The sequence below is a fragment of the Oncorhynchus mykiss genome, chromosome 29 (assembly GCF_057628025.1).
Source record: "Oncorhynchus mykiss isolate SJ-2025 chromosome 29, ASM5762802v1, whole genome shotgun sequence".
Classification (NCBI taxonomy): Eukaryota; Metazoa; Chordata; class Actinopteri; order Salmoniformes; family Salmonidae; genus Oncorhynchus; species Oncorhynchus mykiss.
The window spans coordinates 28,794,889-28,807,818 of NC_143050.1; the positions used below are offsets into that span (position 1 = coordinate 28,794,889).

General features: G+C 45.0%; 1 protein-coding gene across 2 annotated transcripts in view; it reads left to right on the top strand.

Annotated features, from left to right (window-relative positions):
- Positions 1-5,028, top strand: part of LOC110509759 (ephrin-A5) — a 52,057-nt gene extending 47,029 nt beyond the window's left edge. For both annotated transcript variants that reach the window (XM_021590843.3, XM_021590845.3), the window contains exon 5: positions 241-5,028. In XM_021590843.3, the coding sequence (XP_021446518.1) occupies positions 241-365 (125 nt within the window). In that variant the 3' untranslated portion in view covers positions 366-5,028. The remainder of the gene's footprint in view (positions 1-240) is intronic.
- Positions 5,029-12,930: the final 7,902 nt, after the last annotated feature.

A 12,930-nucleotide genomic window follows, 5' to 3' on the forward strand; every position in this document is an offset into this window, starting at 1 on the left:
GCGTGCGTTTATCCAGGAATGACAAATTGTATTTCCTGATACAGAATCCCGAAGAGGCTCTTATTTTCCCATTCTTCCAATGGTCCAATATGTCAGTCACAAAGACAATTTATGGAATGACAAAGCCACTACTTAATTTCACACATTCATGTTTCAGTCTTGCATGTGAATGATGTCTCTTCTCCAATGATTCTTATCTCCTTCTCTTTCCTCTCTCCATCTTTTCCACCCTTCATCTAGATGACACCAGCCACGAGTCAGCTGAGCCATCCCGAGGTGACGTCAACTCCGTGGGCCGGGTTCAGACCGCCGGCCTGCTGGTGACCTCCTCCCTGCTTCTCCTGGCGGCCATCTTGTCTTCATAGCGCCCAGCCTGAGGGTTTTAGACAGAGCGGAGTGGACCGCCCTGACTGGACCACAGGCCCCCCACAACCCCCAAGGAGCACTTTTTAACAGACAGTCTCTCTCAGTGCAAGGGAGAGGAGAGACTTATAAGTGGAAGTCCTTTTTATAAACATTGCTTTGGGGAGTTAAGATGCCAAAAGCCTTTTTGTCATTTTACTTTCCTGTGAATTTTGATATTTGAAGGCCATGGTATGCCGTTGAATTTGCTCTCCCCACACCCTCTCACACACTAACACACACACATTCTCTCTCTCTCTCTCTCTCTCTCTCTCTCTCTCTCTCTCTCTCTCTCTCTCTCTCTCTCTCTCTCTCCCCCCCCTCTGTTGCCACACCAAACATTTTGCAAGATTAAACTACGGAACAAAAACATTTTCCAAACCCCCAAATGACTTTGATTGAGAATATGATGAAGTCTTGTGGCAAATGACAATTGATCGTTTGAAGAAGGCTCGTGACTGATCAGATCAGCCAATGGCAATGAGGCCAAGGTATACTGGCCAATAAAATGAGGACAAGGCATGCTGGCCAATCAACGGTGAAACAAGGATCCAAAGCCATGGTTGTAGCTTGGAGAAATCCTGTTGCCAAGCGGAGGGTTGTCTGTTGTTTTCTTTCCTTTGAAGAGTCCTTTAGAAGTTCCTCTCAGGTGATGGGGGTTGGATTCAATGACTCAGAGACTGGGAGAGGATGTTTGAGATTAACCGGAAAAAATAAGCCCCCATGTTTAGTACTTTCTGTCCTTTTAGGGGAATTAGTGATTGATTAATGTATTTTTGAAATAAATCACATAATTCAAGTTTAGCAGCCAACACGGGTGTATATTTGCGAGGAGCGTGGGAGCTGATATGGTATTTTGTCAGGCAAATGTATTTTCCTATTTATTCTTGAGTCCTCGTGCTCTGTCCCTTTTCTGATTACTGTCCTGGTTCTGTCACTGTAACTACAGCAGAGAGAAGCCCAAAACATCCCACCACTAAAAAGCATCAGTCTCTCTTTTTGTTTAAGACAGGTATTTCATTACTCGTACACATTAAATATCTGGGCTTGGACTCAAAATGTAATTGAATTGGATTGTTTTTATCCAGCTGAGTTCAGGGAAGAGGACAGAGAGTCGCTTGTTGTATCAGGGTGTAGGAATGTGAGTTATAACTGTGATCTTCTCTGTAACAGTAAACACAAACGATATGCGTGCTAACAAGTCAGCCCATATTACAATCCACTACTTCATTTGGAAACATTGTCATAACCTTTACCAAACTACATTTACGTTTATAAACACAAGGTACAGGGATGACCCCATTCTGTAGCTAACACGATTAGTTTCAATTATGTTTTTAGTAGTATTCTTGGGTTCTTCCAGGCAAACAGCACACACTTGCATTGATATTGATATTGATAGGTTAGCGACCATGCAGTGATGATCCGCCCACACGTCCCCGCAGTTCTCCTAACTTTGCAGGAAGGTTGTGGTAACATTGTGGACATAAGGTTCCTCTATAGCAGCTGCAGCTCTGGTATGATTTAGCCGTGTCTTTGATGTCGTGTGGAGCAGCGTCCTTGCAGACCACATGCTGGGTGGCCATGCGTTGGTTATTTCTGGAATGGAAAAAGAAAAGACCACCAGGAGAGAGAGGGAGAGAGGTGTCCTGTTCAGTCTCAGGATAGGTTCACTAGCAGGGGCGAGAGAGGTGTCCTGTTCAGTCTCAGGATAGGTTCACTAGCAGGGGCGAGAGAGGTGTCCTGTTCAGTCTCAGGATAGGTTCACTAGCAGGGGCGAGAGAGGTGTCCTGTTCAGTCTCTGGATAGGTTCCCTAGCAGGGGCGAGAGACGTATCCTGTTCAGTCTCTGGATAGGTTCACTAGCAGGGGCGAGAGAGGTGTCCTGTTCAGTCTCAGGATAGGTTCACTAGCAGGGGCGAGAGAGGTGTCCTGTTCAGTCTCTGGATAGGTTCCCTAGCAGGGGCGAGAGACGTATCCTGTTCAGTCTCTGGATAGGTTCACTAGCAGGGGCGAGAGAGGTGTCCTGTTCAGTCTCTGGATAGGTTCACTAGCAGGGGCGAGAGAGGTGTCCTGTTCAGCCTCAGGATAGGTTCACATCAGGGGCGAGAGAGGTGTCCTGTTCAGTCTCTGGATAGGTTCACTAGCAGGGGCGAGAGAGTTGTCCTGTTCAGTCTCTGGATAGGTTCACTAGCAGGGGCGAGAGAGGTGTCCTGTTCAGCCTCAGGATAGGTTCACTACCAGGGGCGAGAGAGGTGTCCTGTTCAGTCTCTGGATAGGTTCACTAGCAGGGGCGAGAGAGGTGTCCTGTTCAGTCTCTGGATAGGTTCACTAGCAGGGGCGAGAGAGGTGTCCTGTTCAGTCTCTGGATAGGTTCACTAGCAGGGGCGAGAGAGGTGTCCTGTTCAGTCTCTGGATAGGTTCACTAGCAGGGGCGAGAGAGGTGTCATGTTCAGCCTCAGGATAGGTTCACTAGCAGGGGCGAGAGAGGTGTCCTGTTCAGTCTCTGGATAGGTTCACTAGCAGGGGCGAGAGAGGTGTCCTGTTCAGTCTCTGGATAGGTTTACTAGCAGGGGCGAGAGAGGTGTCCTGTTCAGTCTCAGGATAGGTTCACTAGCAGGGGTGAGAGAGGTGTCCTGTTCAGTCTCTGGATAGGTTTACTAGCAGGGGCGAGAGAGGTGTCCTGTTCAGTCTCAGGATAGGTTCACTAGCAGGGGTGAGAGAGGTGTCCTGTTCAGTCTCAGGATAGGTTCACTAGCAGAGGTGAGAGAGGTGTCCTGTTCAGTCTCAGGATAGGTTCACTAGCAGGGGTGAGAGAGGTGTCCTGTTCAGTCTCTGGATAGGTTTACTAGCAGGGGCGAGAGAGGTGTCCTGTTCAGTCTCAGGATAGGTTCACTAGCAGGGGTGAGAGAGGTGTCCTGTTCAGTCTCAGGATAGGTTCACTAGCAGAGGTGAGAGAGGTGTCCTGTTCAGTCTCAGGATAGGTTCACTAGCAGGGGCGAGAGAGGTGTCCTGTTCAGTCTCAGGATAGGTTCACTAGCAGGGGCGAGAGAGGTGTCCTGTTCAGTCTTTGGATAGGTTCACTAGCAGGGACGAGAGAGGTGTCCTGTTCAGCCTCAGGATAGGTTCACTAGCAGGGGCGAGAGAGGTGTCCTGTTCAGCCCAGAGGACCGGAGTGAGTGATGAGGTGAGAGAGAGGCCCCAGCTGAGATCAATAGAATTCGGCTTCTCAAACCCAGGAACACTCAGTAAATATTTTCCTCAGTCCCTTCACTTACTTATACACAGTCTATTTAGTGTACTGACACTCACTCACCTCCTTTGTAAAGGGTTGAATGGACTATCAGTGAGAAATACATTTAGTTTGACCAAATCTGTAGATAGGAAAAGTACAAATTCATTGTCACCGACATTCACTTCGGGCAACATTGGGAAATACGGATCACCTTGTCTTATGGGTACTGTGTATCCAGCCATAGTCTAATAGAACGTACAGTGTTAGAGCAGTGATTCTCACACTTCTTTGAAGGGCAACCAGATTTAAGGGAGACATTGTTAATGTTGTTAGTGAGAAAAATGTAAATGTTTGATATTTAAAAAAAACGGTTGATTTCATTTCTAAATGTCTTTTTGTATGAGAAACATGATCAATGTTACAGTCTATATCTGTCAATTCTGAATCCACCGTGCAGTTAGCATTATGTGTAAGCGTCTCAAATATCAGCTGTGCAGTGTGTGTGTGTGTGTGTGTGTGTGTGTGTGTGTGTGCGTGCGTGCGTGTGTGTGTGTGTGGAGGTTGAAGTTAAGGTCTCTGCTATTGGAAGTGCACTATATCCATCCATGCCCATTCCAAGAACCAGACCACACTCCTATCGCTCTCCCCTTTTGACCAGACCTTTACTTAGTAGTATTTTCATCTGGAATGTGGTTTAGGTGCCTGATGTTTTGAGTTCTTGTACCTGCTTAGTTTGTCTGTGGTCTCTCCAATGGTTTCAGATGAAGCTTCAGTAGTCAGTAGCACCATGTTGTTGTACCTGAATTCAGGAGATGGAATGTCCATTTTTTTGTAAAGCTTGTTGAGTGCTGGTTCTCTGTGCATATCACAATGTCCTAAATCAGTTAACTGTAATTTTCTATTCAACCGTTGATGTAGAGTATTAGATGCAGTTTTGTTACAGGGTGAACAGTGAGTCTGATTAGAGGAGCTCTTCACCTGAATTTGGTACCTGTTACTGTAGCCATTTAGCCTGAACCTAATGTCACTGTGCCCTCCTATGTACCCTGTCCTACTGTATGTATCTGTCCCCTGTCCTCTGTCCCTGTCTTCTGTACTCTGTCCATGTCCCCTGTCCCTGGCCTCTGTCCATGTCCACTGTCCCCTGGCCTTTGTACATGTCCACTTTCCCCTGGCCTCTGTCCCTGTCCTCTTGTCCCAGACCTATTGTCCTCACCTCCCCAGACTGTTGTAACTCTTCCCTCTCTTCCTGGTCTAACTCGCTTTACCAGATTTTTCTGCAAATGTATTTCATACGAAGGCCATTATTTGTAAATACACGTGTTGGAGCAGCTATGACTAACTACAACAAAAAAATGATTTAATAAAAGTTGTTTGTCATTGTCTCTCAAATTTGTAATGTCTTTTCTTTTTTACGTAAATTGAACTGCTTTGTCTAATGGGGCAGCAGATGGCCTCCTGGTTAGCGTGTTGGGCCAGTAACAGAAAGGTTGCTGGATCGAATCCCCGAGCTGACAAGGTAAAAGTCTGTTGTTCTGCCCCTGAACAAGGCAGTTAACCCACTGTTCCCCAGTAGGATGTCATTGTAAATAAGAATTTGTTCTTAACTGACTTGTCTAGTTAAATAAAGGTCAAATAATGGATGGAAAATTAAATAGAGACAAGCTACTGCTCTTTGACAAAAATGGAAGATAACTGTCAATAAGCAGTACGTGTTAGGCATCCAAAGTTGTTTATTTACACTCCTTACTGCTGAACAGCTGTCATTCTATTATCTGAAGTTAAATCCCAAATAGAAAAACTACACAACTTCAAACAATCATACTTGAACCTGCAATGTGTTGAGTGATTTCTTAGGATCTCTGCCAAAAGCTGCTAGGCTTCTCTCTCATTATCCTTGTTTTCTCTCTGTGTGTCTATCCCTCTCTCTCTCTCTTTCTCGGTCCTTCCTCTCTCTTTCCTCTCTTTCTCTGACCTCTCTTTCCTCTCTCCCTCTCTTTCTCTCTCTCACTCTCTCTGTCCTCTTTCTCTCACTCTCTCTCACCTCTTTCTTTCTCTCACGCTCTCTCACCTCTTTCGCTCTCTCACTCGCTCTCACCTCTTTCAGCAATGTAGTGCGCTGCCAACCCACAGCTCTCTGCGTCCTCCCGCAACAGGACGGGTAGCCTACTCTCATCAGAGAGACCTTTGAAACCTTGAATAAGAGTTTCAAATTTGGGGAAATGACACTCTCTAATTGTTTTATATATATTTTTAAACATTTTGTCAGGAAATGCAGCTCCGTCTCAGGTTCTGCTGTTGTGCAGTGGTTGAACAGCCTTTCCTCTGCAGGATCAGTAACCATGGTCAAATATTTAGCCACAGTGTGCTGTCGATTTAGGGCCAGATAGCACTGCATTTTGCTTTGTGTTAGTGCTTGTGTTTCCCAATAAGCAATATAGTTGTGTTGACTGTGTTGTAATTGTTCTCTCTCTCTCCCTCTCCCTCTCCCTCTCCCTCTCTCTCTCTCTCTCTCTCTCGCTCTCTCCCTGTCTCTCTCCCTGTGTCTCTCTCTCTCTCTCTCTCTCTCTCTCTCTCTCTCTCTCTCTCTCTCTCTCTCTCTCCCTCTCTCTCTCTCATGGGAGCAGACAGTGATTTTGACACCGAAGCCCTTTGCCAAACAGCAGTGCAATTACAATGTAAGGGAGAGCTTTAGAGGCCTTATCAGACATTTATGTTACAACCTCACAGAGACCCTGGGAACCAAACAACAACTAAAGGTCAAGAACAGAGTTCTCATTCAAGAGAGAATCACTATAACAGTCATGTGTTTTATCTTCAACAACAAGACACAGATGAGCCACTCTTTACAGGATTGGTGGAGAAAAAGAGCTGGGTCTCATTCAAGGCAGACGACCTGTGATTCTGCTTGCATTCTTTGACCTTCCTTCCTCTCCTTATTCAGTGACACCTAAACCCACCGCCACTCTACGTCATAGTCCTGAGGGGACCACACACACTGCTATTCTCAACCAGCACTGTGGTGTGGTATGCTAACTGAAAGACAGACAGAATATAATTTACTTTTAGTAAACCATGAATGAGCGTTATCCTCGCTCAGGAATGTCTGTACAGTGCGTACAGGAATAACCTCGGAATAGCCCAGTATTGCGTCGCGGGGGGGGGGGGGTTACCTTGAAAGAGAATCAGGTGAAGTTTAATCACCTTCCATTTCCATAAACTCTCATGTTGAGATGATTAAGATGGTTAAATCCACAGCCTTGTTCTCTTTAATGGGATTAGGCAGAGAGATTTATGTCTGGCTGTTCTGTGGATCAACTTCTGACAATGAAGCACCGGTGATTAATACGAAGGATATGTTTCCACCCCTGGGAGTGTGTGGTACATGCCTCATTTTACATGATCTGTGTTAGATTGGATTACTATGAATGTGTCATTAAATATGAACCACCTCGCAGACAGACAGGGAGAGAGAAATATAGGCGGGGGGTTAAATAGATGAGAGGAGGTATAGCTGGATCATCTTCCTTTGAAATGTAAGCCTAGAAGCTGTTTTCTGTCTGTTTCTCCATCTGTGGTGAGTCTCACCCAGCAGATGCATTAGCGGGAGGTATGAGCGCATCACGTTCATTAACTCAGTCGCAAGGAAAACCTGCCACCTTGAGAAATGTCAACAACAGGAAGCGTACTGTGTGTTTAGTCTGGCAGATAACTGTGGGACATCATGATATTATAGCCTTGTTGGGGCTACACACCCAGCAATGTAAGGTCAGCTGCTTAAGACTAGAGATCTGCATCCTGCATAGATGAAGGAGAGAATTGTGGAAAGTAGGCAACAAGCATGCACATAGGAGCATGTTCTCATTGGTTAGGAGCTGGATGTTCTGACTGAAGTACGTCGCCTGAGGGATCCACACACAGTGTGCCCTGAGGGCAAAATGGGATTTGATGATCAAATTCAAACTTTGTTTGTGAAACATAATTAGCGGAGTGGTATGATTTACATTTGACGTGTTCTAATTCCTGATCCTGTTTTTCTCCTTCGCATCACTGTCACACCTCACGCAGCGACTTCATTTGATCTCACCGGGAAAGCTTTTAATATCTGCTTTAATTCAAACTTTCTGTCCTCGTCGTTTAGCTGATGGTTTGAGCAGATGGGTTTCTCGCTGACTGACACAGGAAAAAGAATGGTCCAGGAATGAGATGAGGTATTAGCACCCAAAAGACGGTATCATCTTGTCCAAAGACTTTGCCGAGTGATAGGAAATCCTCATGATGAGAAAGCCTCTTTTAAAATCATCATGAGAAATCATACCGCCGCACTGTACGGAACTTGGCTAGGGACAACTTACTGGACGTCAGATAATAGACCTCACAATGGCTCAGTGGCCAATTTTAGGCCCTATTACTGAAATGAAGCCCTATTCAGTTTATATAGGCCATCTGTAACTCTACTCAAAACTCTATAAATAAGATGGAGTGGAGTTGAGCGTATTCGTCCCTCTCTCTCGTCTCTCTATGGCAGAGATGGCCTCGAGCTGAAAGGGGTTTCTGAGGAGAGAGAGATGGAGCCAGAGGAAACGGAGAATCTGGCTCTCAGATTGACAAGTTCTAAATCTATAATCCAGACGGACAACATGTAGGTCTGGACAAGAAAGATTATTGACCAAGCGAAGACTGGCCTCTATGTCTGATCAATGAGCATTGCTGCCAGTTTCTCACTTTGAAGAAAAATGGATGATTCTCCTATACCCATTTCAGACAGAATATGTGGTATATTACCTGTAAAAAAATACAAGGCAATCTTTGTATGAGCCCCTTTCAAACAGCCCCTTATTTACCACTTTCTTGAAGGTACATTATACCCCTTTTATACATATCAGTGGGTGACTGGCGAATTGGGAGGGGTGGTGGCAGGGGGGTCTTGTTAAACCACGGGGGCTGTTTGCATTTCAAATTAGGGAGGTGTTGAACAATAATAGTGTTAATGAATTTACCTGCAAACAAGCAGAAAACAATTCACACAGACCTGATACCTGTATTTTGGTTACAGGGTCTGTACAAATGCAGGAATCATGACTAGGCCTTTAGGTGGGGATTCCCATGTTGTTGTTTTTTACCACTTACACCTTTCAGATACAACAGAGTAGGCCAAATGAGGCAGCCATGGTAAATTAGTGGGATTTCAGTCTGTGTGTAAAATGGATACTAGTATGGTGCATACCTGTGACAAGGCATTACTTCAGGTGTGCAAAAGTTTTTTATCACAGGAAGTTCTCACTTGAACAGGAGAGATATCTGTAATAACATCACATGTATTACATTGTCAAAGTCATCCTACAATGCGATAGGTCCTGAGGAGTTGCTGTTCCGGACTGATTCTACTTTTGCGTTGAATTGTGAGATAATAACATAACAAGAACAACAAACAATATGCTTTACACAAGCCGGGGCATGTGGGATAGTAGAGTCCTCCTGGCTACAGCAGCAGGTGTTCCCAGCAGCCTCGGGCTCCGAGGAGCCACCTGACCCACTACACAGTCACACACACGTCCCAGGAGCCAGCTCTCAGAGAGGACAGGACAGCTCGACGACACACTCGTTCACTGAAGTAACAGCCACAGTCTCTGCTCTTCGTATAAGGTACGAATTGTACAGAATTAGTACAAAGGTAAATGGGACAGTCAGTGGCATGCGTCAGACAGAGTTTGAGTACGGGAGCCTGTCTGCAGTGTTTGTGTCTGTGTGAGAAAAGAGACAAACAGAAGGCTCTTATCTAGAGCAGCTTACAGCACTACATTTCGGGTACCTTTTTATATTGCTCCCGCGTGGGAATCAAACACACAACTCTGACATTGCAAGCGCCATGCTCTACCAACTGAGCCACACAGGAAGACTAGACCGTAAGTGTAATTAGACGACAGATTATAATGTCTTGTTACGGGGTAAATATTATGTCTATATCACTCGCAATGATAATATGCCGGGGTCGCACGCGCGCACACACAGATACACACACAGATACACACACAGATACACACACACACTTTGCATTCCTTCCTCTATGTGCAAGGATTCGAGTGACCTCCCGGTGTTTGACATTCCTTCCTCTATGTGCAAGGATTTGAGCGACCTCCCGGTGTTTGACATTCCTTCCTCTATGTGCAAGGATTCGAGTGACCTCCCGGTGTTTGACATTCCTTCCTCTATGTGCAAGGATTCGAGTGACCTCCCGGTGTTTGACATTCCTTCCTCTATGTGCAAGGATTCGAGTGACCTCCCGGTGTTTGACATTCCTTCCTCTATGTGCAAGGATTCGAGCGACCTCCCGGTGTTTGACATTCCTTCCTCTATGTGCAAGGATTCGAGTGACCTCCCGGTGTTTGACATTCCTTCCTCTATGTGCAAGGATTCGAGTGACCTCCCAGTGTTTGACATTCCTTCCTCTATGTGCAAGGATTCGAGTGACCTCCCGGTGTTTGACATTCCTTCCTCTATGTGCAAGGATTCGAGTGACCTCCCGGTGTTTGACATTCCTTCCTCTATGTGCAAGGATTCGAGTGACCTCCCGGTGTTTGACATTCCTTCCTCTATGTGCAAGGATTCGAGTGACCTCCCGGTGTTTGACATTCCTTCCTCTATGTGCAAGGATTCGAGTGACCTCCCGGTGTTTGACATTCCTTCCTCTATGTGCAAGGATTCGAGTGACCTCCCGGTGTTTGACATTCCTTCCTCTATGTGCAAGGATTCGAGTGACCTCCCGATGTTTGACATTCCTTCCTTTTATAGGCATGTTCTTTGTTAATTAGGGTAAATTATTTTATTGTTCGGGTAATTAGCTTGGCTTTACAGTTTGGTGACACTTGCCTAGAAGTGGCAGAGGAGTTTTCATATGAGCTGGGGTTCAGACTGGGGATCAGTAGGGTTTCGTGGCTAGCAGACAGATGCTATAGGGTTTGATGGATGACTTACCATTACTCACACACTGCCACTCACTGGCACAACTCCCAGTGCTTGCCAGGAGCAGTGATGGACACAGCCAACTAGATGTGAAAATAAGGGAGAGTTGCTACTGAGGGAACTACTGTGCCAAAGTGGGATTATTTAATTTAATTTGGATCCCCATTAGCTGACGCCATGATGACAGCTAGTCTTCCTGGGGGTCCAACAAGAGATAGTAACGGTTCTTCACACAGACCACTAACGTTGCCGTTTATAAAAACAGTTTCTAAAAAGGAGGAGAGGAGGAAAGGAAAAAATGAAGAAACCAAGGTGTTCACACTGAGTAGACACACAATGGTAGTTTTGCCTGGAATATAGGCCAAGTCTAGTTCTACAAGATCCCTCAGCTGGGTTTAAGCCATGTACACACAGCATACGCTTTCTGTCTGCCATCGCTTTCTCTATACGCTGTCAAAACCGCCTCAACAATCTAAGCTTTACTCAGGCGAGTAAAAGTGAATATTTCTTTGCTTCAAATGTGTCAGAGAGGAATTAGGCATGTGTAAGAATAACAAGGCATATCAGAGTTCTGCGGTATTGTTGGAAATGTCCCCTTGTCCCAGTCTGATGCAGAGAAACTCGTCCATTTATTTTGTCTCCTGATCCCTGGCAGGAGTCTCCAGAAGCTCCAGTACATTCAGATCAGCGCTGCCAGGATCCTGATGAAAGTGAGTAAACACTTTCATCATCTCTCCACTGGCTTCCCGAATCGAATTCAAAACCCTCCTGCTGACATTCCAGTGCATCCATGGCAATGCCCCTCCATACCTCAAAGACCAGCTCATATCTCATATCCCAACCTGCAACCTCTTATCAAGCGATAGCCTGTTCCTCCACATCCCCAGGACCAAGATTTGCTCCATGGGTGATCATGCTTTCTGCTCGTGTTGCTTATCCTGACTCTGTCATCAGCAGGACGCTACAGGAACCGGGATTTGTCGGACAAGGCAATGGTTTTCTAATCCTCAATTGTTTCTTCTTGTTTTTAGCTGATAGGAGTGGTCGTCTGCTGCAATAGCCCATCCGTGACCAGAACCGACGAGTTGTGCGTTCCGAGATGCCGTTCTGCTCACCACTGTTGTACTGCGCCGTTATTTGTCTGTTTGTGGCCCGCCCTGGTTCTTGCCATCCGCATTCGACCTCTCATCAACAAGTAAACCCTAGACCAGGGGTCTCCAACCTTTCCAGGACATTTACTTTAAACAAATGAAACTTTTCGCTAGCTACACATTCTTCTCTTCTCATCTGCAACTCTTCCCTGGGTCCTTAGTGTACAAGAGAAAGCAGTGCACCATTTTTTTCTGGCAATATACCTGGTAAACTATACCTGGTAAACTATACCTGGTAAACTATACCTGGTAAACTATACCTGGTAAACTATACCTGGTAAACTATACCTGGTAAACTAATGGTTAATAAACAACTGAGGGGGGCCATAAAAAATCTGTGATTTGTTCCCCAAAATTTTGTTTTATATTTTCCCAATACATTTTATTGTTTTTTCTCTCTCAAAATTACAATTGTTCATAGTGAAACAACAAAATTGGATGTTCTGAGCCCATGTCAATACTTAAACCACATCAGAAGACAACTTTTTAGGTCAGGAAGAAAACTTACAAATTTTGATTTGAGTGTAATTCCCCATTAATTGCGCATCTAGCCAGTGAGGAATGTGCCTTCTAATGTGCCAGTTTAGGATGGTTCTGTACTGCTGCTGCTCCTTTCATGGCACAGTTTGCAAATGACAAATAATAGATACAAACAATATACTTACTCATGTACTTCTGCCAGGTAAGCTTTGCAGTTAACATTTAATTGAGAAGGTTTTGGGGAAATTATTTCTGTCAACCCACAAGATTGTTATCACATTAACTGGCTAAACATGTGTGATAGACAAAGTGTGCACCACACAGACAGACGGGCAATATTGCTGAAAATTAATTGGCAGATATTGTGTTAGGTACAGTATGCCTACAAATACGTCACAATGCTGCAGACACCTTGGGGAAACGACAGAAAGTGTAGGCTCATCAATTATATGCATTGTCTGTCAATTATATGCATTGTCGAGCATCTTTTCGTGACAAAATATCTTGTTTAAAACGGGAACGTTTTTTTATCCAAAAATTAAAAGAGCGCCCCCTATATCGAAGAAGTTAAACTTCTCCTAACTCTGCATCTATGTTACACAATGCCTGCTTTATATAGCAAGCCAAGTGACTCCCTGTCTGTGGGAGCGAACCATTTTCATGGTGCACCTAATAAACTAAAATAAATATTTTGGATAGA